We start from the raw sequence: 26,374 nt of genomic DNA on the forward strand, positions 1-26,374 counted from the left end.
AATTACACAATATCCTTTGCTCTATGTTGCAATGTCATTGTCATTTTCATTGTACCATTGGCTAAATGGTATTTATCGTGTTATTGGGGTGGTGATAGTGCTGGTGGTGGTGGTGGGGTGAAGAAAATGAAATTGTGGTTTCTGTGAATTAGAAATGTGGAGAAGAAAGGGAGAAAGTTCTCTAGAGGTGCTTTAATTTATATGTATAGTATATATTTTTATAGGGATTAAAAGTTATAAAATTAGAATGATTTTTGTTTTAACACTCTCACATAACGCAAGTGAGTTACACTTTCCATTTTCCGTTCACAGAAGGGCCTTAAAATTGGATTATTGACAAGTATAAGGATTCAGACGTGACAAACTTTGAGGTAGGGGTCTCTCGAACAAAACCGGTAAAATAGAGGGGCCTCCGCATGGGTTTTGCCTTTTTTTTTTCAAACTGGCTTAGGGATATGTTCGTAAAAAGTTGGGCGGTGGGTAGTAATTTTAGGCGGCGAATAGTAAAACCCAAATCAAATTGTCCATTTCAGTTTCTTAGTTCAGGTCAAAGACTCAAAACCAACAAGAAAATATTGCGACCAAACCTTAGTGACTGTGAAAATGGCGTCAATAACATTAAGGAAATGGAAGAATCAGCTCAAATACACTAACGGATTCTTTTTGAATTTACTCAGAAGAAGTTACGTATCAGCTACAACCAGAAGTATAATACAAACAGCCACTAAAGACGGAGAACTCAGAGTTTTTATCGTCGCCGGTGAAGTTTCCGGTGATACCATCGGTTCTCGTCTTATGGCTTCCTTAAAGAACCTCTCTGATACTCCAGTTAGATTTTCTGGTGTTGGAGGGTAAGCTGAGTTTTTAATTTTTATTATTTTAAAGAATTGTGTGTAAAAATTAATTCTGTTTAATTGATTTTAGTATTTGATGATTTCAACCTAATTTTGTAAATCTGTGTAAGGTTTATGATGTCGAAGGAAGGATTGGAATCTCTGTTTCCTATGGAGGATATTTCAGTTATGGGAATATGGGAATTGTTACCACATTTGAATAAGTTTAGAGTGAGTTCTTGAGAAGCTTTCTTATGATTTAAATTTCATGAAATTGCTCTTTTGTGTAATTAATTGGGTTAATTGCAAATAAATTAACGACTTTTATATGAAATTGCAAGTTGTGAATTTCGTTATGGTAGCCTCATAAGCTGAAAACCGGCACCGGATTTTGAATTGATGATTAATTGCGAAAAAAGAAAATGGTGATGAATGAAATTGCTAGCTTTAAAAGAACGTGATAGAATTGGAATTTCATGTGAAGGTCATGAATTTGTTTGCAATCAGCCGTAGTTGATTGAAGCTGTTTACTTTTGAAATCAGGTAAAGTTGAAAGAAACAATTGAGGCTGCTCTTTTGTTTCAGCCTCATGTTGTTGTGACAGTGGACTCCAAGGGGTTCTCTTTTCGTTTGTTGAAGCAATTACGAGGTACCGTGATTGGATTTCTTGCTGTTTGTAGCATCAGCCCTTGCATTTCGCGTATGTAGTAGGAAAATGGCGAAATGATTTTTGCAGCTAGATACACTCAGCAGAGACTGGACTGTCCTGTACACTTTCATTATGTGGCACCGTCATTTTGGGCGTGGAAAGGAGGTGAAGAAAGACTCAAATTCCTAGCAAATTTTGTTGATCATGTTTTCTGCATACTTCCGAATGAGGAATCAATTTGTAAATCAAATGGATTGGCCGCTACATTTGTGGGCCATCCCATTTTGGAGGAAATTTCGGAAATCAAATTGGTATGGTTCTATCCTATAAGCTTTGAATTACAGCAGGGTTATTAAGCTCCTGTACTAAAATAGTTGCAGGACACACATGTTTAAAGTTCTTATGGAAGTTATGAGTTTAAAGCATGTACTACTATTAAAACGCTGCTCTCCTTGTTCACGTATCTGCAGTTTGATATCTGCTACGTTTTGTTTAGTGAGTACAGTTTAATCTAAAAGTTGGTTAATCTTTGACATGGTGAAAGTTTATCGTGTTTAGGGAAAACAAACCTCTGCTCATGAATGGAAAATAACAGGGAATAGTGAAGAGTTCAGACGTAAACATGCAGTACCTTCAGGTGATACAAAGACATGTTTGCTTCAATTTCTTTTTTATAATCAATGATAGCCTACTTCTAGTCAATAATGCTTTATGCGATAGCGATACACTGTAAAAATTAATTCCTAGAAGAAAAAGTTTAATAAATCATAAGGCATCATCACGATAAGTCTTTGGTTCTGTATTTTCTTGAGCATGCAAGTTTACCATTTCAATCCATTAATGATATATCTACCGCAAAAGGTTGTCATGCGTTAAGTGAGTGCAATATGTATTCATATCATCAAAAATAGGAAGAATTAGTTTACTCGATTTTTAGACTCATTAGTCTTAACTATTAATAATTGGTGAATGTCGTCTTTGAAAGGTGCTACGGTCATTTCTTTGCTCCCTGGAAGCAGACTACAAGAGGTCACACGGATGCTCTCCATATTTTCACATACAATGGAACAGTTGAAAGACACAATTCCTGATCTAACTACAATTGTTCACGTGGCACCGAATCAGCAAGTGGAAAATTACATCAGGGCATCTGTTCACAAGTGGCCAGTACCTGCTTTATTGCTTCCTGGAGGACTTCCGCAAATGAAATATGATGCATTTAGTGTAAGTCCTCTCATTCTTCTTTATAACTAAAAGTGCTAAAGTTTTGTCGGAAATATATACCGAGATATGAGAGAGGTACATTCTAATTTTTGTTGCTGGTTTCTAATCTGTTATCTATCTAACAGTTTCTAAATCATATGAGCTTCCTACTCCTTATAATATTTATCGGTATACTTGAGGTGGATTTTATGCTTTCAGGCCAGTGATGTTGCATTATGTACTTCTGGAACTGTGGCTTTGGAGTTGCAGCTTGCACGCTTGCCATGTGTAGTTGCCTATCGAGCCCATCTCCTAACAGAATGGATTATTCGGTATAAAGCAAAGATACGATACATGTCTCTGCCCAATATACTCATGGATTTGGCTATAATCCCTGAAGCTCTCTTTCGAGAATGCACACCAACGAAACTAGCCTCATTGCTCATGTATGTTCATCTCATCGTAGAATCTTCTCTTTTGTCAGACAATGAGCAGTATTTATATTAGCTATTGCTCTGATCAGTTTAACTTAATAATTCTTGATTTAACTTCTCTGATAGATAAATTACTCCATTGCAGGGAACTCATTCATGACTCGGGAGTTCGAGAAAAACAAATAGTTGCTGCTGAAAAGGTAATGCATCTTCTGTATCCTTCAGAGAGATGTATAAACAGCTTGGCAGAACGGAACACAGAATGGAGTTATCCGATATGCACCCCGAGCATGATAGCAGCAACCACCATACTACAACATGTAAAACCACGACGCCTAATTCGTTGCCATCAAACATCATGACATTCACACGAAGGTATTGATCAAGTTAGTGAAGTAATAAGATTTACTGTTTTCTCCAAATTGCGAAAAACATAAAATTTCTCGACTTTTAGGTATTAAATAACTGAGTTTTGTCTTGTAAAGGGCTTTTAGTTAAATAAATCTAAAAAGCTTGGGGGGAAAAAGTAATTTTCATCTAATCTAAGAAGTGATATAAATTATTCATTGAATTTATTTCGAAATAGACAAAGATATAATAGATTCGAATTTAATATGACCCAACTTATTAAAAATCCGCTCACGAATTTAACACGATAGCACAGACTGTCCAAGTAAACAAATAACACATACGAATCATAAAAATCACATAAGACAATCTATCGTACCTTTAGAAATAAGAAAAGGATAGCGATTCCTCATATCAGACTCAGTCTCCCAAGTGCACTCCTCAACGGAATGATTACGCCACAGAACCTTAACCATCAGAATCTCCTTGTTCCGCAACTTATGCACTTGCGTATTAACAATCTCAACTGGTTGTTCCTCAAATGATAATTTTTGGTCAATCTCAACGCTCTGAGGCACAATCACGTGTGAAGGATCAGAGATGCACTTCCGCAACATCAAAACATGAAACACCGGATGTACTAAAGATGGAATCGTACCCTTGCCGAGTATGTGGTATCTCAACCACAAAATCCATGGCAATCCGCTCCCACTTCCACTTTGGAATAGGTAGTGGCTGTAGATAGGCAAAAGGTATCTGATGTTCCAGCTTCACCCGCTGGCAAGTCAGACACTTGGAAACATACTCAGCGACATCCTTTTTCATTCCGCTCCACCAATACGTACCCTTGAGGTCATGGTACATCTTGGTAGATCCCAGATGAACACTGTAAGCTGACCTATGCGCTTCCTCCAGAATTTGATCTCTCAAACCATCCAAATCTGGAATGCACAGCCTAGATCCGAATTTCAGAACTCCGTCCACAATCACAAACTCAGAATTCCTGTCAAGATGGATCTCATCCATAATCCATTTCAATTGTGGATCCTCAGCTTGTGAAGTTTTAATCCTATCAATTAAAACTGGTTGCACCTGCAGATGCACAAACTACCATTTTGAGAAACCTGGAAACAGTAGCCTGAAGTTATCGAACCGAGTCACTCTTGAACCATGGGTCTACGCCCAACCTCAGAAACATGGGCCAAGCTGCCCGAGGACTTGCAACTCAAAGCATTAGCTACCAAATTAGCCTTACCCGGATGGTATTGAATGGTACAGTCATAGTCCTTCAGCAACTCCAGTCACCTCCTCTATCTCAGATTCAACTCTCGCTGATTAAAGATGTACTTCAGACTTTTGTGATCAGTGAAAATCTCACAAGTCGCACAATCCAAGTAGTACTTCCAAATCTTCAGAGCAAATACACAGCCGCTAACTCCATATCATGTGTAGGGTAATTTACCTCATGCTTCTTCAACTGACGAGAAGTATAGGCAATTACATGTCCATGTTGCATCAACACGCAACCTAAACCAACCCGAGAAGCATCGCAATGCACTGTTAATTCCTCAATGTCAGAAGGCAACGCCAAAACAGGAGCTGTAGTCAGAATCTCCTTCAGTTTCTCAAAGCTCACCTTACACTTGTCGGTCCACTCAAACTTCACACCCTTTGTTTCAGTTTAGTCAACGGTGCAAATATTCGAGAGAAATCCTGCACGAACTGACGATAGTAGCCGGCTAACCCAAGAAAACTCCTGATCTCGGTAACTGACCTCAGTCTCTGCCAATCCATCACTGCATCAATCTTCTTTGGATCAACCTTGACCATATCCTTCGACACCACGTGTCCTAAGAAGGTAACATGGTCCAGCCAAAACTCACACTTCAAGAACTTAGCATACAACTGATGCTCACGCAAAGTCTGTAAGATCGTCCTCAAGTGGTAAGCATGCTCCGCCCCACTGCAAGAGTAAATCAGAATGTCATCAATGGAGACGATAGCAAACTGATCAAAAAACGGCTTGAAAGCCCGATTCATCATGTCCATAAACACTGCTCGTGCGTTAGTCACCCCAAACGACATAACCAGAAACTTGAAATGCCCATCACGCGTTCTGGAAAGCAGTCTTAGACACATCGATGTCTTGAATCCGAAGTTGATGATATCCGGATCTCAAGTCAATCTTAGAAAGCACTTCGCACCCTGCAACTGATCAAACAAGTCGTTAATGCGAGGAAAATGATATATATTCTTGATGGTAACCTTATTCAACTGCCGTAATACACAGCCGAAAAAAACCATCTTTCTTCTTGACAAACAGAACTGGAGCACCTCACGGGGAAGTACTCGGTCTGATGAAACCACTGTCCAACAACTCTTTCAACTGTTCCTTTAACTCCTTCAGCTCAATAGGAGCCATCCGATACGGCGGTATCGAAATAGGAGCTGTTTCAGAAACAACATCTATGCAGAACTCAATATCCTGATCATGTGGTAATTCAGGCAACTCTTCTGGAAAACATCAGTGAACTCATTCACTATGAGAACACTGTTCACACTGCCGACTTCAGCATCCACATCACGAACCACAGCTAAGAATCCTTGACATCCCTTACTCATCATCCATTTTGCCTTTATCGCAGATATCAGATTCTTAGGTATCTCCGCCTTCCCCCCTTGTAAAAAAAGGTTGATCACTTGGAATCCGAAACTCAACCGACTTTCCTCGACAGTCGGTTGATGTATAATGACGTGCCAGCTAATCCATCCCTAAAATTACGTCAAAAGACAACACATCAAGAACAATCAAATCAGCACATAACTCTATTGCATGGATAACCATGGGGTATGATGAATAGACAACATCCACCACCACACCATCAGATAAGGGAGTAAAAACAAATAAAGGTTCATTCATAACAGTTGGTGTTACACCCAACTTGGCAGCAAAACACGTAGACACAAAGGAATGGGTTGCACCCGCATTAAACAAAACTAGAGCATCAACAAAAGCAATCTGAATAGTACCTTACACAACCGCGTTAGATGCATGGGCATCCTGAGGAGTCAAGGCGAAAACTTTGGCTTGTCCTTGACTCTGCTGCTGTGAACTCTGCTGGCACTATAGCTGTTAGAACCTCTACCACCGTTACCATGGCCTCTAAAACCTCCCTGTCTAGAACCTAGGCCCCATTGGCCATCAAAAGAAACGATAGGTTGAGAAAACTCCATCGACAAAGAGAATGATGGTCTCTGATTTTGATAAGACGGCTGTGCAACACTGGCCATCGACATCTGCTGCCCAGATGCTTGACACTCTCTGGCGAAGGGTCCCGGCTGGCCACAAGTGAAGCAACCTCCTGGTGCTAAACGACACTCACCCGGGTGTCGACGTTTGCAATTCTGGCAGAAAGGGAAACTAGCACCTCCGCTGCTACCACACCTAGAACTGCGGCTACTATCACTGTTGCCTGAACTGTAAGTGTAAGGCTGATAACTCTTCTTGACACCCCTCTTCTTATTCTTGAAAAGGAAGGTGTCGATTGTTAGTTACCACCACCACTCTGCTGTCCAGTACTAGAAGATTTCTTAGTCTGAGAAGGATCAGAAATCTCCCCAAACTGTCACAACGTGCTCTATAGACGACGAGCACTGTCCACCACGTCAGTAAAGTCTCTGTGCGTCTCAGTCAACAGACTCACAAACTTGGAGTCTAAGCCCTTCACATATTTGTCGTTCACTCTTATCGGATTCGCCTGCATGTCTGGAGCAAACCGACTCTACCTCACAAACTCTGTTGTGTACTCGGATACTGTCTTATCCACTCTAAAAAAGAGCTAGCAGTATGTCCCTGTGACCCTCTGTCACGAAAAATGGCAAGAAATACTCTCTGAATCTAGCCACAAAATTATCCGAGGTAGTAGTAGTCATCTCAGGATGAATAACTCTGCGAAACCAGTCCCCATCTGGACCTTTCATTGACATCTCAACAAGAACGATGGTTTGACTATTAGTAGCCTGAAGGCTTTGAGCATTCTGTTCAACCTTCTCGAGAAAATCCAGCGCGTCACTAGTACCGTCAAACTCTATCGGCTTCAGCCTCATATAAGCCAGCATTAAATCCCGGTCAGTGGTTCCGACACCACCTACAGCTACACCACCAGCCTGTGGTTACTGCTGCTGCACAATCTGACCCAATACTGCATACTGATCCCGCATAGCGACCTGTCCCGCTTGCAGCTGAACCCGGTTGATCTGTAAAGTAGCAACTCCCGCTAAAAATGTGTTGAAGTCAAAAGCATTCAGCGTTGGTTGTGGTCGAGGTCAACCTGGCCGAGGTCAACCTGGCAGAGGTAAAGGCAGAGGTGGAGGTTGAGGTGGTGCAGCAGGTGCTCAAGCACCAGGTGCGGCACAACCAGTGCTGAATGCTTTTGACTTCAACGCGTTTTTGGCGGGAGTTGCTACTTTACAGGTCAACCGGGTTCAGCTGCAAGCAGGACAGACCGCTATGTAGGATCAGTATGCGGTATTAGGTTTGATTGTGCAGCAGCAGCAGCAACTACTAGCTGGTGATGTAGCTCTAGGTGGTGTTGGAACCACTTACCGGGATTTAGTGTTGGCTTATATGAAGCTGAAGCCGACAGAGTTTGACGGTATTAGTGACGCGCTGGTTTTTCTCGGGAAGTTTGTATAGAATACTTGGAGACTTCAGGCTACTGATCGTCAAAGCATCATTCTTGTTGAAATATCAATGAAGGGTCCAGCTGGGGACTGGTTTCGCAGAGTCATTCATCCTGAGATGACTACTTCTACTACCTAGGCTAATTTCGCGGCTAGATTCAGAGAGTATTTCTTGCCATTTTTCGTGACAGAGGGTCACATGGACATACTACTGACTCTTTCTAGAGAGGATAGGACAGTATTTGAGTACACAACGGAGTTTGTGAGGTTGATTCGGTTTGCTCCAGACATGTAGGCGGATCTGATGAAAGTGAACAATAGATATGTGAAGGGCTTAGACTCTAAGTTTGTGAGTCTGTTGACTGAGACGCGCAGAGACTTTACTGACGTGGTGGACAGTGCTCGTCGTCTGGAGAGCACGTTGTTACAGTTTGGGGAGATTTCTGATCCTTCTCAGACTAAGAAGTCTTCTATTACTGGACAAAAAAGTGGTGGTGGTAGCTAGCAATCGACACCTTCCCATTTCAAGAATAAGAAGAGGGGTGTCAAGAAGAGTTATCAGCCTTACACTTACAGTTTAGGCAACAGTGGTAGCAGCCGCAGTTCTAGGCGTGGTACCGGCGGAGGTGCTAGTTTCCATTTCTGCCAGAATTACAGACGTCGACATTCGGGTGAGTGTCGTTTAGCACCAGGAAGTTGCTTCACTTGTGGCCAGTCGGGACACTTTGTCAGAGAGTGACAGGCATCTGGGCAGCAGATGTCAACGACCAGTGTTGCACAGCCATCTTATCAGAATCAGAGACCAGCATTCTCTTCGCAGGTGGGGTTTTCTCAATCTGTCGTTTCTTTTGGTGGCCAGTGGGGCCGAGGTTCTGAAGGGTCGGGTTTTGGAGACCGTGGTAACGGCGGTAGAGGTTCTAACAGCTATAGTGCCGGGCAGAGTTCACAGCAGCAGAGTCAAGGACAGGCCAGAGTTTTCGCTTTGACTCAGGATGCCCATGCATCTAACACGGTGGTGCAAGCTACTATTCAGATTGCTTTTGTTGATGCTTTAGTTTTGTTTGATGCGGGTGCACCAACTATTTTGACCGAACTTTTATCTGTTTCTACTCCCTTATCTGGTGGTGGATGTTGTCTATCCATCATGTCCCGTGGTTATCCATGGAAGAGAGTTATGTGCTGACTTGATTTTTCTTGATGTGCTGTCTTTTGACGTGATTTTAAGGATGGATTGGCTGGCATGTCATTATGCTTCGATCGATTGTCGAGGGAAGTCGGTTGAGTTTCGGATTCCAGGTGATCTACCCTTTTCTTTTCAAGGGGAGAAGGCGAAGATACCTAAGAATCTGATAACTGCGATCAAGGAAAAGCGGATGATGAGTAAGGGATGTCAAGGATTCTTAGCTGTGGTTCGTGATGTGGATGCTGAAGTGGGTAGTGTGAAAAGTGTTCCCATAGTGAAATTCACTGATGTTTTTTCAGAGGAGTTGCCTGCATTACCACCTGATCGGGATATCGAGTTCTGCATAGATGTTGTTCCCGGAACAGCTTCTATTTCGATACCGCCGTATCGGATGGCTCCTGCTGAGCTGAAGGAGTTAAAGGAGCAGTTGAAAGAGTTGTTGGGCAGTGGTTTCATCAGACCGAGTACTTTCTCGTTGGGTGCTCTAGTTCAGTTTGTTAAGAAGAAAGATGGTTCTTTTCGGCTGTGTATTGACTACCGGCAGTTGAATAAGGTTACCATCAAGAATAGATATCCTCGAATGGACGACTTGTTTGATCAGTTGCAGGGTGCAGAATGCTTTTCTAAGATTGACTTGAGATCCGGATATCATCAACTTCGGATTCGAAACATCGATGTGCCTAAGACTGCTTTCAAAACGCGTTATGGGCATTTCAAGTTTCTGGTTATGTCATTTGGGTTGTCTAACGCACCAGCAGCGTTTATGGACATGATGAATCGGGTTTTCAAGCCGTTTTTGGATCAGTTTGTTATCATCTTCATTGATGACATTCTGATTTATTCTCGGAGTGGGGCGGACCATGCTTAACACTTGAGGACGATCTTACAGACTTTGCGTGAGCATCAGTTGTATACTAAGTTCTCAAAGTGTGAGTTTTGGCTGTATCAGGTTACATTCTTAAAACACGTGGTGTCGATGGATTGGCAGAGACCGAGGTCGGTGACCGAGGGTTTTTTGACGGATCTATGCCTACGGGATTTTTATAAATCCAATTTTGTGTCTGGTTGGAAATTAATTCCAAATTAGTGCTTGGGACCGCCCAATTGCGGATTGGGTGGCAATCCGCGATTTAATATCGCGGATTGGGTTAATTACTCAGTTCAGAGTAATTAACCCTGTTTAATACAATTCGCGATATTAAATCGCGGATTGCATCCTTCCCCAATGATTTGGGAGAGACAATGATTGGGCATTATTATGCCTAATCATTGCAAATTTAATATTTTTTAAAAAATTTGGTATAATATCAAAAAATTGTTTTATTTAGCGTTTTAAATAAATTCTGTTTTTTAAATTTTTTGTAAAAATTCTAATAAAATAGAAAAACCGTTTTTTAGTTAGCATTGTATAATATTTTTTCTGTTTTTACTAGTATATACAAAAATTACAAATTGCGTAAACAATATGAAATGATGAACGATATAATAATACGGAATAGTCAATAAAGTAAAGTAGGATTACAAAGTTTAAAGTGTCTTAAAAAACAACAAAATCATAAATAATCTCGATATCTAGTGTTCTTCTCCACTCCGGTCTGTCAGCTGGCGGGCCCTGGCTCTCGTGATCGTCGTCGTGGGATAGCTCCTGATCATCTGCAGCCGGTGCAGTAGTGGGTGCCTCCTGTGACTGCAGAAGGAGGCTGAAGGACAGACCCGTAAACTGAATACTACTGGATTGTAACTCCTCGAAAGAGCCCCCCTCGAGACCTGGACTGTTCAACCAAGCTTCTGATACCGAAAAAAACATCTGCGACGGATTCGCAACCGGGGTGGAAGGGGAGGGCCTCGAATGTGACGCTGACGGTTGATCCAGCCAAGGAAACACGGGCCGGTAACCCTAATCCGAGGGGGTAGAAGGCTGACCATGCTGAGGTGCCTGAAATGGTGGTGGTGACTCCTCTTGACAGACGTCGTATACTACTCCTCTGACAGAGCCGTCTCAGTATCGACAGGGTATACCACCACCATTTCAGGCACCTCAGCATGGTCATCCTTCTACCCCCTCTGATCAGGGTTACCGGCCCGTGTTTCCTTGGCTGGATCAACCGTCAGCGTCACATTCGCGACCCTCCCCTTGCACCCCGGTTGTAGATCCGTCGCATATGTTTTTTTCGGTATCAGAGGCTTGGTTGAACAGTCCAGGTCTCGAGGGGGGCTCTTTCGAGGAGTTACAGTCCAGCAGTATTTAGTTTACGGGTCCGTCCTTCAGCCTCCTTCCGCAGTCACAGGAGGCACCCACTACTACACCGGCTGCTGATGATCAAGAGTTATCTCATAACGACGATCACGAGAGCGAGGGCCCGCCAGCTGACAGACCGGGTGACAGACAGTATCACGATCTGATTGAGAGCAGTCTGCGTCGCAGACAAGATCTGGGGTACGATATGAGGACTCGAGTGGAAAGAACACTAGATATCGAGATTATTTATGATTTTGTTGTTTTTTTAAGACACTTTAAACTTTGTAATCCTACTTTACTTTATCGACTATTCCTATTATATCGTTCATCATTTCATATTGTTTATGTAATTTGTAATTTTTGTATATACTAGTAAAAATATTATACAATGTTAACTAAAAAACGGTTTTTATATTTTATTAGAATTTTAACAAAAAATTTAAAAAACAGAATTTATTTAAAAACGCTAACTAAAATATTTTTTTGATATTATACCAAATTTTTAAAAAAATATTAAATTAGCAATGATTAGGCATAATAATGCCCAATCACTGTCTCTCCCCAATCAATGGGGAGACCGATTACTGTCTCTCGAATGATTGGGAAGAGATGCAATCCGCGATTTAATATCGCAGATTGTATTAAACATGGTTAATTACTCTGAACTGAGTAATTAACCCAATCTGCGATATTAAATCGCGGATTGCCACCCAATCCGCGATTTAAAATCGCGGATTGGGTAGTCTCAGGCACTAATTTGGCATTAATTTCCAACGAGGCACAAAATTGGTATTTTTAAAAAGCCCGTAGGCACAGATCCGTCAAAAACTCAGAGACCGAGATCAGGTGTTTTCTTGGGTTAGCTGGATGCTATCGTCGGTTCGTGCAGGATTTCTCTCGAATATCTGCACTTGACTAAACTGACACAGAAGGGTGTGAAGTTTGAGTGGACCGACAAGTATGAGGCGAGTTTTGAGAAACTGAAGGAGAATTTGACTACAGCTCCTATATTGGCGTTGCCTTGTGGCATTGAGGGATTTACGGTGCACTGCGATGCTTTTCGGATTGGTTTAGGTTGCGTGTTGATGCAACATGGACAGGTAATTGCCTATGCTGCTCGTCAGTTGAAGAAGCATGAGGTAAATTACCCTACCCATGATTTGGAGTTAGCGGCTGTGGTCTTTGCTCTGAAGATTTGGAGGCACTACTTGTACTGTGCGATTTGTGAGATTTTCACTAATCACAAGAGTCTGAAGTACATCTTTGCTCAGCGAAAGTTGAATCTGAGACAGATGAGGTGGCTGGTGTTATTGAAGGACCATGACTATACCATTCAATACCATCTGGGTAAGGCTAGTGTGATAGCCGATGCTTTGAGTCGCAAGTCCTCGGGCAGCTTGGCCCATGCTTCTGAGGTTGGGCGTAGACCCATGGTTCGAGAGTGGCACAGTTTAATAACTTCAGGCCACAATTGAAACGAATTATGGATGAGAACCATCTTGACGGGAATTATGAGTTAGTGATTGAGGACGGAGTTCTGAGGTTCGGATCTAGACTGTGCATTCCAGATTTGGATGGTTTGAGAGATCAGATTCTGGAGGAAGCGCATAGGTCAGCATAGAGTGTTCATCCGGAATCTACCAAGATGTACCATGACCTCAAGGGTACGTATCGGTGGAGCGGAATAAAGAAGGATGTCGCTAAGTATGTTTCCAAGTGTCTGACTTGCCAACGGGTGAAGCTGGAACATTAGAGACCTTTTGGCTATCTACAGCCATTACCTATTCCAGAGTGGAAGTGGGAGCGGATTTCTATGGATTTTGTGGTTGGGTTACCACGTACTCGGCAGGGGTACGATTCCATATGGGTGATAGTCGACCGGATGACTAAGTCGGCTCATTTTCTTCCGATCAAGGTTTCTTATCATGCTTCGAAGTTGGCTCTTTTATACATCGACAGGGTTGTTAGTTTGCACGGTGTACCAGTTTCAATTGTTTCAAACGGGGGTTCTGTTTTTACTTCGAGGTTTTGGAAAGCGTTGCAGGAATCTTTGGGTTCTCGATTGGATTTCAGTAAATCTTTTCATCCTCAGACTGACAGCCAGTCTGAGAGGATATGCTCAGGATATGTATTCTCGATTTTCAGGGTAGTTGGGATACTCAATTGCCGTTTATTGAGTTTTCGTTCAACAACAGTTACCATGCGAGCATTGAGATGGCAACTTATAAGGCTTTGTACGGACGCAAGTGTCCATCTCCTATCTGCTGGGAAGAGTTCGGCAAGCGTAAGTTGTTTGGTGCTGAGATTATTCAGGCTACCTCAGAGAAGGTACCGTTGATCAAGCGTAGATTGGATACTACGTTTAGTCGACATAAGAGTTATGTTGATCCAAAGAGGAAGGACATCGAGTTTCAGGTTGGTGACTTTGTGTTTCTTCGGGTTTCGCCTATGAAAGACGTGGTTCGTTTCAGTGTTAAAGGAAAGTTAGCAGCGATGTACGTTGGTCCTTACGAGATTTTAGAAAGGATTCGAGTTGTGGCTTATCGTCTGCTTTTGCCACCAAACATGTCTTTAGTACGCCCGGTGTTTCATGTTTCGATATTGCGGAAGTGCATCTCTGATCATTCACACGTGATTGTGCCTCAGAGCGTTGAGATTGACCAAAAGTTATCATATGAGGAACAACCAGTTGAGATTGTTGATATGCAAGTGCATAAGTTGCGGAACAAAGAGATTATGATGGTCAAGGTTATGTGGCGTAATCATTCCGTTGAGGAGTGCACTTGGTAGACCGAGTCTGGTATGAGGAATTGCTATCCTTTTCTTTTTCCTGAAGGTACGATAATTTGTCTTAGGTGATTTTTATGATTCGTATGTGTGTTATTTGTTTACTTGGGCTGTCTGTGCTATCGTGTTAAATTCGAGGACGGATATTTAATAAATTGGGGAGAATGTAATATTCCGTATTTTTCTTTTTATTATTTTTAAAATATATTTTTTTTCAATAAAATTTTAATTTTTGCATTGCGTTAAGATTTAGGTAATTTATTATTATTATATATTTTTATTTAATTTATTTAAGTCGTTCATTGATTTGGTCGTGATTCGATTCGTATTTAGTTTGTATTATTAAATTTTAAAAGAAAAAAAAAAGGAAAGTATATATATATTTAACATGCATGCAACTCATGCATATATCTTACCTTACACGTAGAAGCCCATCAATTTTGACGATGGCCAAAAGATATTAGATAACCCATCATTTATTTGAACAGGATCAAATCGTTGTGTAGCAGTAGAATAATTGTTGCATTTTTCTTTTTCTCTTCATTTGTTTCCTTTACTTTCAAACCCTATTCTTTTTTTCTCGTTATTTTTTTATTTTGAAACCCTAGCCGCCATTTTCTCTAAACTTCTCTGAGGCATAACCTTTATCGTTTTATTCGTTCGTTTCAATCCGGTAATGTCACTTTTCTCGATTATTCCGTTCGATATTGCTTTTGCTGTTTCTAACCCAAATCTCCACCATTTAGCATCAAACCAAAGCGGGTTTTGCTGGTTACATTGGTATTCTTCATTATCTATCATCCCTACAAGTTGGAATCGAATACGATACGTAAAAATCTATCCGTCCTTTCGTCGTCTCGTTTTGACAATTGCTGAAAGTGTTATTTAGTCGTCCTTTTCTTTTATTGTTGCCATGATCTCTGTTGTAAATTTTTATGGATTAAGTAATAAACTCATTGCTTTATTAGTAATTTGTTCTTCGGCGTTGTTGCCGTCGGCGTTTCCGCCGTTGTTAAATTCCTTGCCGCCGTGTCTTGATCTTGTGACTGCCATACATGGTTCCTTTATTATTCAGTCTCTATGCATGGAGTCCTTTAATGTTTTTGGCTTTTGACCTATAAATGGGTATGCTATTGATGATGGTGGCTTGTAATTCAGAATTGTTGCTTGAATTATAGGAAATGGCAGTAGCTATTTAGGTTTCATATTGTTATATTGCTTTGTCTATTAGAATTATTAAGCTTAATTGCATGAATACCAATTCAATGGCTGCTCAGCTACTTCTCTAATTGAGATTTTATAATAATGAGTTTATGAGTTCTAAGTTATTTAAAAAATATATTATGTGGATGATTTGGTTAATTGAGCACCAAATTTTGATTTAAATTTTAAAATCGATTTGATTATTAATTAACGACGGTTTACTCTTTTAGGAATGATATTGTGTTTGGAATATTATAAAAGTGGTTAAATTATAATATTAGCTTTTAAAACGTTTATTAACTTAATGAGTAAAGTATTTAATATTTTATCAAAGTATTTTAGAACTATAAATTCGGTTTTATATTTTGATAGAACTTTTGGATTGGGTTAGACTTTGGCCACCCAACATGTGGGAAAAAGCTTGGTAGTTTTGATAATTCGGCTGACTCACAAATATGGATTTCAACTTGGGTTAATTTAAGTTGTTTCATAAATTACTCGAATTGTTATTGTATATGTAAACTAATATGATTTTGTGTTCTATAATTTGGGTTATGATCTAAATTCGTATAAACTTAAGCGTTCAACTATACGTGGCTGTTTTGTGTGTTTTAGTCCTACGTGGTGTCTAGTACTTTCTAGAGTTAGGGTCTGTTTTTAATTATTATTTTATTCCTGGTCTAGACCTGTCGACTGTTCGTACTTCAGAGGCGAACCAGAGTTAGGATGCTTGCTCGGATTTTCACGTGGATTGCAAGCAATGAGTTTATATCTCTATTTACCGTTTTATTTAAATGTATATTTTGTATGTACATTTGTATAAACAACTTTCGAACTGTTTTTCGGCATTGTGGATTTGATTTGGAACGAGCTACTCGTGGGCATCATTCGGACTGTGTGCGCACCGGTAATGATTATAAATATTGAGGTAGGTTTGAGATACGTCTCGCCTTAGTGAGGGTGCCGGTGGAAGATACGTCTCCTGGGATTCACTAGTTTATTAAGTGACAGTAGGGGATCGGTTATTGAGATACATCTCACCGACACGACAAATAAATTTAGTATTGTGGATTAGGGTTTCGATTATTTTCCATAATGAAATAATGTTTTATAAACGTTTTAAAGATTTTTTAACTTACAAAATGTAAATGGTTATATAAACTCTAATCAGTAATACTCATCCCGTTGTTTTCCTAAATTTTCCAGATTTATGATTTAAGCGATGGTCAACAAGGACGAAGATAGGGAGGGGCTGGCAGTGGCACTTGCCCCTCCAAACACTCAAAATTGTCCAAATTTTATTTAGTATAGTATTAGAAAATTTATAAGAGTAATATTTTTTTACACAATCTTAATACTACTAGTTTCGCATTACGTGCTATGCACGTGACTCGTTACGTAACTCGTCAATGAATATATTAGTAAATTTATTATAATTATATCAATTTTTATTTATAATTAATATTAAATTAGTTAAGAATTTTTGTAAAAGTAAATATAATAGATTCGGTTATTAAATTTTTTTTCCATACTGAATTTATTATTCTTTTGGTTTTATAATAACTTTAAATAACTAATTAACTTAATTTCATTAATAATATCTTTAAAAATAATAAGATGGAAATTTAAATAATATTATATTGACCAAATACAGTATTTTAATTTTATAGTTCAATCAAATTAAAAGATAAGTATTCCTACTAATTTGGAGAAAATTTAGTTATTTTTTACATACTAAAAACTAAATTGGAGATAATTTAAGTACCTATTCTAATTAGGACTTTAATTATAATAGTGATTAGTTAAATAACTAATTAGTTAATGACAATAAAACCTTTATTTAGTAATAAACTGAAAAGAATTATTCAGTAAATTTGTCTGTTCTCATAATAACCATAATTAAATAATTAACTTAATTTTATTAATAATATCTGTAAAAATAAATAATATACTGACCAAATTGTCACGAACCATTTTCAAGGATCGCGACCGGCGCTAGGGTATGAGTATGGTTGTACCAAAATCCGTAGCTAGCCTTGCGGATAAACAACAAATACATAAACCTGCAAGAAAACCAATGCTCGGGGGCAACCGAGACTTCAGCCTAGTTCTAGCAGTTCATAATATACAATATTTATTGTAAAGTGCTCAGCCAACTCTGAGTCTTAAACATAGCAAAAGTACATATTAACCCAAGTTAATAAAAGAATGTCAAAATAGCAATAATCCATTGAATAAGTTTATAACAAGTATTAGACACATAGGACTTCTAATTACTACTGCGGTCTAAGAATAAAGTATTTACTAAAATCAGTCTAAGAATAAAGTAAAACCTCCGAGGAAATAAAGAATCGGAAAGCAGCTGACTCGCTCATATCATAACTTTGGAAAAAAATTTGGGAAAATAACGGGGTCAGATATACTGAGACGAGTTCATACCACTATTTACATTTATCAAGTGGAAAACCTTTAAAACTCTTTTAAAACATTTAATACGAACATTACGTTTAATAGTTGGAACCCTAATCCACAATACTAAATATAACCATAATCCATATAGGCCTGATCTCGAGAGCTGAGCTACACCGAGTTACCACTGACCACTCTTAATCCAAAACCAGAGTACCGAGAGCTGAGCTACACCGAGTTACCACTGACCACTCTTAATCCAAAACCAGAGTACCGAGAGCTGAGCTACACCGAGTTACTCTACTGGTCCCGAGAGCTAGGCTCACACCGAGTTACTACCACATATCACATACCTTATCTAGATCAATACTGGTGCGCACGCAGTCCTAATGATGCCCATTAGGTAGCATGTTCCAACTAAAAGCCATAATGAGAAAACAGTTCGAAATATACATACAGCATATATTTATATATTAAAATAACAATTTACTTAATAAAGCGGTAAATAGTAAGTATAAACTCACTACTTGCTAATCCACGTGATAACCTGGCAAGCAACTAATTCTGGTTCGTCTCCGAAGCACGAACAGTCGACGAGTCTAGACAATATAAATCAGAACTAAAACATGTCCTAATTCTAAAGAGTACTAGACAACACATATGAATAGCAAAAACATCAACGAGCCAAGACAAAGCAAACACACTTACTTAATCCATAGCCAAAGCATAAACCAAATTAGAGTAATCATACATACTGAACATAACCGAAGTCATACGATATTTAAGTCAAATTGAGTTCCCACTTTGAAAATATAATTCGGAAATCATTTCAATAACTTAGTTAAAATCATAAAATTAAGTTTAAACCAAAGTGGTGAGCTAGCCGAGTTATCACAACTGCCAAGCCTATACTCACAAATTGGGTGATCCAAGTCTAACCCAAACAAAACATCCAACCGAAGTAAAACAATTCGTTTAAAGTCTGGAATTATTTAAATATACCAAAGTTTCAATTTAGAAAACAAGGGAACTCAAATTAAACGTTAAAATCAAAGTACAGCATCATGATTATATAGTGTTCGATAAAAGTCCCCAAAGGATAAACACAACCAAATAAGCCAAAAACAAATATACAAGAGCCCTAACATGCTTAATAATCATATTTTATATAACATATGCCATAGCAAAACATTTGGAATCAATTAATATATTTTTCACAAAATCAAGCCAATTAAGCATTCATGACACTTAGCCCAAAAACGAGACCGAACATGAATCGCCAAACTAAACACCTTAGATTAATTCATATACATTCCATAATCAATAATATGAAAGTAATTCAGAACTTAAGTCATTACAAAGTATCAAATCCGAAATCAAAGCATTTTAGCATAAAACTAGCTAGTTTGCAAACTAAGCCAACACGTAGCAAAACATTTATGATTCAAACTCTCCAACTCATTTAGATCAGTAGTATATCATACATAATTTCAAAATACCAAACCAACTCAGATCTAAACTCATGCCAACATCCCTTAAACAATCGATAACGCAATTTCGCTAGAAATTGCCTAAACATGCTAAACAAGCCAAATCATGCATCTGACAACCCAAATCATATAGCCACTGATCATAAATCATATAAACATCATTTAAATCATCTTAGAGCAGTAGGTGCATCAATTTAAAACATATAATTGATTGCAACACTTGAAAACCATAAATTCATCATTTAACGCAATTTCGGCTAAAACATGCGAGAACATGCCAAAGGTGTGATAAAACCATATAGATTAGATCTTAAACATTAAATCCATATCAGTAACCTAAACATAGCATCTCATTTTCATAAATTTCAAACACCAAATCGGTTAGAATATAAAATTTTCTAAAAAAAACCTTAACATTGATAAATCATGCCAAACACTTTCCAAAACATGTAATATCAGATTATACATGAAAATAATAATCATAGTATACATACAACTCACTATCATAAGCATGACATGATAATAACAATGATTCAATCCATATAAAACCCTAAATATGCAATCTTAGGCAAAATAACCCAAAAACGAAATCATAAATCATAAAGATGAGAAACCATTACCTAATAATGAAGAACAACATGTTAATTGAGATATAAATAGAAGGTATGAAGGGCTGGACCGAAATCAAAAGGTTCCACAAGTCTCCAACGAAGAACAAAATTGATGAAATCGCGTAGATCTTGTAACAAGGATGTAAAATCACATACTTAGCGTAATGAATCGCATCCGGAATTGTTAGAACGAAGGAAATATGTATTTTATATAAAATAATTCATTTTAGGGTTTGTGGGAAGGGAAAGGGGGCTGCTCACATGAATTAGGGGTCTACTTATAGACTCCTACGGGCTTTACTTGGGCTTTGTTTAAAGTCTTACGCTTTGATAGTTATTTTTAGAGTTAGAAACCTTCAAATAACAATCCAACCGACCTGGTTTTAGTAAATACTCTTAGGAACAACATATCCAAAGATGAGCCCGATCCGACCGTTCAATTGTGAGATATCAACGTTTTACTAACACATTGCAGTTTTGGAGAATATGTGAATACTGTTTCGATTAATACCCAAAAATAAATTGAATCAACATCGAACACATAAGGGCTCATGGGATATATATGAGACACTCAAAAAGACACTACCAAGGTATCATAAGTGTTACTTCTAACGTATAACAATCCAGAATCAAGTCGGACACATAACAAGAACATGCTAAAATACAAAAGAACAAAGAATTCAAGAAAATAACTAATTTCTAACGGATAACTGAACTGAAAAATGAAGTTTGAAAACACGGGTATTACACAAATACATTATTTTAATTTTATAGTTCAATCAAACTAAAAGATAGGTATTCCTACTAATTTGGAGACAATTTAGTTATTTTTTACATAATAAAAGCTAATTAGAGATAATTTAGCTAACTATTCTAATTAGAACTTTAATTACAATAGTGATTAATTAAATAACTAATTAGTTAATAACTATAAAATATTTATTTAGTATTAAACTGAAAATGATTATTCAGTAAATTTGCCTGTCCCCCTCTCCCCCCATCCGTGCTTTTATATATAGTATAGATATAGATATAGATATAGATATAGATAAAACTCATATGCATATATTAGTCTAGCCAATATAATATCTTTAATTTAATTGATCATTTATTTAATTAAAAAATTAATTATGTCATTAAATGTTTTCATACCTAAATAAGTCTAACTCTTATTAATATATGAAAAAAAAAGTGTAGAACTCCACAATTTATATTTAATATTTTTATATTAAATTAGACTCAATTATTTTTATTAACAAAGTTAAATTTATTTTTTATTTTTTATAATAGAAAAGGAGGAAACGCTTGTTGGAGAAATAAATTCACGATTTAACAATTTGGCGCACAACGCTTATAACATTTAAGTTATAGCTTATTAGTAAAGTTTTAATTTTCTATGATAATTTTTGAATGAAAATTATAATTTTTTTTGCCCCTCCAAAAACAAATCCTAGCTTCGTCCCTGATGGTCAATCTCCGTTTCTTCATTCTTCGGAGGTTCTTATTACTTTTCAGAATAAATGGTCAAACTGTTTTAAACTCTTAGACCGCATTAGTATCAGATTATTTATGTCTCAATCTTATACCCTATGTTTTAGACTTATGTTTTGTTGGAGTGATCCAATTGTTATTCTATTTCTTTTGGCATGTTTACAATGTTTATGGTTTACATTTATAATACCATACTGTTGGAGGTTATTATTGAGACAAACATAATTTGGATTACATGTTATATTAAGTACTGTTAGACTAGACTGAAGTCTCGGTTGCCTCCGAGCATGGGGTTTTATGCAAGTACATTGTTTTAAACGTTTAATGTTGGGTATCCGCAAGACTAGTTACGACTTTTGGTACTACCATATCCATACCCTAGTGTCGGTCGCGATCTATGAAAATGGATTGTGACATAAAATTTAATGTTTTCTCCAAATTGCTAAAAGCATAAAATTTCTTAGCTTTTAGGTATTAAATAACTGCGTTTTGTTTTGTAAAGGGTTTTTAGTTAAATAAATCTAAAAAGTTTGGGGAGAAATAGTAATTTTCATCTAATCTAACAAGTGATATAAATTATTCATTGAATTCGAAATAGACAAAGATATAATAGATTTTTTTTTTTTGATAATTAGGGAGAGGGAGTGAGACTCGAACACGAGACCACTGTACTACAAAAATACTGGCAAATAGATTCGAATTTAATATAATCATGCAATGAGTGTTAAATTTAACACGTCATCAAGCAATGCTTTGAAAATCGGATTGGACTAGTTTAATTAATGGCTTAATCACCAAAAAAAACCCACCTTTTAGCCCCTTTTTAAATGCACCCTGGCGTTGCACTTTTGTCAACTGCACCCTAATTCGCACCTTTGGTTTTCAATTGCACCCTCAAGTACTAAATTGATCTTTTCTCTATTTGGAAAAAGTTAAAATAAGTCATCCATTTTTAACTTTTTATGTGGAAAAGAGTTCAAACGAGTACTTTATAAGGGTTTTTATGAATTTTTTCCGAGTGAAAAAGAGTCCATTTTGATTTTGAGGATGGAATTGAAATCCAAATGTGCGAATTAGGGTGCAGCTGATAAAATTGCAACATCATGGTGCAACTGAAAAGGAGCTAAAATGTGGGATTTTTTTGGTGATTAAGCCTTAATTAATCAATAGCTAATTTATGCTGAAGTAAATTATATAAATTTCTGTTAGAATGGAATTTGATGAGTTTTTTTTTATTATTTGATTGTAGACCGGTTAAATGGTAAAATAAGGTTTTTAGGAAAATGAAAAATACTGTTTAAATACCTGTTGGACTATGAATCTATGGCTGTAATGATAATTATTGTTATGATATAACAGCCTCCTTAAAACATAATTTCACAAGAAAAACAGTTATAACATATAAGAGTTAGTTATCCATAAGACTTGTTCAAACACTAGCAACAGAACATATTAAAGCCACAAAACTCCATTTCTTATAATAGTAAATTAAAACCATACTTCTAATTTATAAAATCCCATATAATACACAAACACAAAATTTCTTATTACACTTTAGCCAAAAGAAAAAAAAATACAAAAATGGCAACAAAAATAGTATTCTTGTTCTTCACTATTCTAATGCTTTCTTCTTTTTTGTTTATCAAAGTAACTGATGCAGAATGTGGTGGTACTCATGCTGATGATGGCAAAAAATGCCATGACGATAATGATGATGATATTGATGATTGGTTTGATGATACTTACAAAGTCGTGAACAAAGTTTCGATTAAATTATCCGCACCATTGACATCTTCGCCTTCGTCTTCACCTTCGTCTGCACCTTCGTCTGAACCCGTGTATGATCCGAACTCTCAGCTTAATGGTGGAGATGAGTTTGAGTATGGAGATACCGGGATGATTGTATTGGGACATTAATTAAACCATATCGGCTTCTTGTTGTTGTTTTTTATTATTATTTTATTACGATAGCAAAGAAAAATTTGAACTTGAATCCGATAGATTAAAAATTTGAAATGTAATGTTACATCAATTTGGTGATTAATATGACTTGATTATTGCACTTAATTTTTCTTTCTTATTTACTTTGTCTTTATGATGTAGTTTAGATTTTTGTCTATTGTTTATGTATTTCATCATTTGTTCTATGTGTTTAGGATTGTTTTTGTTTTTCTTTGTATATCAATGGGGATATATAAATTTACACAACTCTAATTTTAGGTTTAGATGTAGATAAGATATGATCGATTTGCACTCAAGTATATATTATTGTCATGATTAACCAAATTTATATTGTTTCATTAACTAATTAATTTATTTGATCTATCAACTTTTAATTTCAGTTTTTAAAGAAGTTGTGAATGGCCAAAGGTAACTTCATTGCATTGAGGGAGTTTGTGATACTTACAGATTTTCTATTTAAAAGACTCTAAAAGGTGATATAAATTGGGCCTAATCACTCAAAAAACCCTCACCTTTAAACTTTTTTTCAATTCCACCCCGACGTTGAAAATTTGTCAATTTTACCTACTTTTGAATTTTCCGTTTTCAATTGTACCCCAATATTTTAATTTTTGTTAATTTTTTTACTTAAATGATGAAATCATTCAATAAATTAAGTCTAAACATGAAATTAAATTCTTTTTTATTCAAAAAAGTACAAATAAGTTCTTTATTTTTAAAAACTAACTAAAAACCATAATCAAATTAACACTAATTTAAATTCTTAATTAATTTAACTAAATTTAAATAAATTTTAAAAATATACAATTAATATATGCGAGACATGGAGAATGTTTTAAACAAATTTCCAAACGCAAAAGGCGTTAATTTAATTTCTCAGGGTACAATTGGAACACAAAAATGCAAAATAGGGTAAAATTGACAAATTTTCAACGTCAGGGTATGATTGAAAAGGGGCTAAAAGGTCGGGGTTTTTTAAGACATTAGGCCTATAAATTGAAGCATTATATACCTTTTTAAGTAATTACAAACTAAATTATAAATTTCAGTATGTTTTGTAATTGTAACATGGATTTTAATTTTGGTAAATTAGATCACCATTTATTTACAATTCCAAAAACACAAAGCAATCTGCCGATAAAAAATTGTTGATGTGAATGTTGACAATGATACAATTATATATATATTTCAATATTCATATCAGTATTTTTATAAAAAAATTATTCGGTGTTTTGAATTGAAAGAATCATACTTTATATTTTAAAATTTATTTGTGTTAAAATTAAAAAATACGATTAAAACTCATAATTTATTTTGCAATTAACTCACAGCCACCCGATCCAAAAATCGACGAACAAAACGCAAATTATCATTTTAATTTCATGTCTATGAATATATTATCAAAAACAAATCTGAATATATTTAGAATTTTAATTTAACAAATAAAATTAGATTGGTAAAAATTGAACTTTATATACCTTCTGGTAAAGAAAGAATATGTATACAAACTACAGTTAGTAAAGTTTTGAGCTATATAATACTATTATTTAATTAAGAATAAGTGTTTAATTTAGAAGTTAATGTGAATAGCATCTCCAAATCCTAAGCGTGATGATCAACATCGCCGTGTTTCCAGTTCTGTGCATTGATTACATGAAGAATGTTTTCCCGGTGTTAGGCTCCGGCTGGCCACGTAAGCTTTCACTGGTCGGCTCAAGTTTGGCTTTATCTTTTCTGAATTATACTGGTTTAGCCATGCATTGTTGGTTATTCTTGGTATAGTTTCACTGTTGCCGTTCATAATTATGTCAGTAATGTCGATTCCTAAAATTCAACCGCATAGATGGATTAGTTTAGGTGACAAACATGTTAAAAAAAGATTGGACTTTATATTTTAATACGTTGTTCTGGAATTTTAAGTTCTGGGATAATGTCAGAACCAAGAAATATATTTCCCATTGCTTTATTTACTGCTGTCATCTTCACTTGTTTGTCGTATTTTATCCCGCTTCTTGCGGTGATCGGGGCGGACTCAGTGAGTCAAACCGAGTGGCAGTCGGGTTTTCATGCAACCGCAGCTGAGATTATTGCCGGAAAATGGCTGAAATATTGGATTGAAGTCGGAGCTGTACTTTCGGCTATAGGTTTATATGAAGCTCAAGTTAGTAGCAGTGCTTATCAGCTGCTTGGTATGGCTGATTTAGGATTTTTACCTCAGTTTTTTGCTAAAAGGTGCAAAGTGTTTAATACTCCTTGGGTTGGGATATTATTGTCAACTTTGATAATTATAGGGGTGTCATTCTTGGATTTTACTAATATAATATCCTCAGCTAATTTCTTATACAGTTTAGGGATGTTATTAGAAATTGCATCTTTTCTTTGGCCGAGATGGAAACAGCCCGATATTAATAGGCCTTATCGGATTCCGGTGAGGCTACCAACCAGCGTTGATTGCCATGTGTTTAGTACCGACGGTGTTTTTAATATTAATAATGGCGGTTACTACTAAAACGGTTTATTTAATTAGCGGTTTGATGACCGTTGGTGCTGTCGAATGGTATTTTTTGATCAAACTCTGCAAGTCGAAGAAGTTGTTCTTGTTTAGCAGGAAGCAGAATTTTGAAGATTGATCATCATTCTCCAAGAATTACAAAAGAGAATCAAGAACAGTTTTTTGTATTTTTAAATTCTTTTTGTTGGATAGTCAATTTTAGTTAGTTTTTTTTTTTATCATTTGTAAGCTTCTTTGAAGGATCTTATTTTAATTGTAATTAAATTTATTCAAATTATCAACTAGTAGTAGTTAATTTCCTAATTTTTAATATAGAAAATTAATGTCAACTTTAGGT

General features: G+C 36.8%; 1 protein-coding gene and 1 pseudogene across 2 annotated transcripts; both read left to right on the top strand.

The window, feature by feature from the left end:
- The first annotated feature begins 539 nt into the window (after window positions 1-539).
- LOC126656084 (probable lipid-A-disaccharide synthase, mitochondrial) lies at window positions 540-23,630 on the top strand. Of its 2 annotated transcripts, none has more exons than XM_050350557.2 (9): window positions 540-851; window positions 965-1,064; window positions 1,377-1,482; window positions 1,570-1,793; window positions 2,041-2,119; window positions 2,468-2,706; window positions 2,905-3,131; window positions 3,265-3,494; window positions 23,212-23,630. In XM_050350557.2, exons 1-8 carry the CDS (start codon window positions 604-606, stop codon window positions 3,479-3,481), a joined length of 1,440 nt encoding a protein of 479 aa, XP_050206514.1. In that variant the 5' UTR covers window positions 540-603; the 3' UTR covers window positions 3,482-3,494; window positions 23,212-23,630. The 2 variants fall into 2 exon arrangements, with proteins under 2 accessions (XP_050206514.1, XP_050206515.1); XM_050350558.2 differs by lacking the exon at window positions 23,212-23,630 and adding an exon at window positions 16,769-16,789.
- LOC126657225 (probable polyamine transporter At3g13620) lies at window positions 23,145-26,270 on the top strand (annotated as a pseudogene).
- Window positions 26,271-26,374: the final 104 nt, after the last annotated feature.

Source organism: Mercurialis annua, linkage group LG7, assembly GCF_937616625.2.
Source record: "Mercurialis annua linkage group LG7, ddMerAnnu1.2, whole genome shotgun sequence".
NCBI lineage: Eukaryota > Viridiplantae > Streptophyta > Magnoliopsida > Malpighiales > Euphorbiaceae > Mercurialis > Mercurialis annua.

What these genes read in the sequence shown, in the direction of transcription:
- LOC126656084 (XM_050350557.2), top strand. Translation starts at nt 604, where the DNA reads ATGGCGTCAATAACATTAAGGAAATGGAAGAATCAGCTCAAATACACT. An exon ending in CACATTTGAATAAGTTTAGA is followed by an intron (nt 1,065 to 1,376) that starts GTGAGTTCTTGA and finishes TTTTGAAATCAG; the next exon opens with GTAAAGTTGAAAGAAACAAT. An exon ending in AAACTAGCCTCATTGCTCAT is followed by an intron (nt 3,132 to 3,264) that starts GTATGTTCATCT and finishes ACTCCATTGCAG; the next exon opens with GGAACTCATTCATGACTCGG.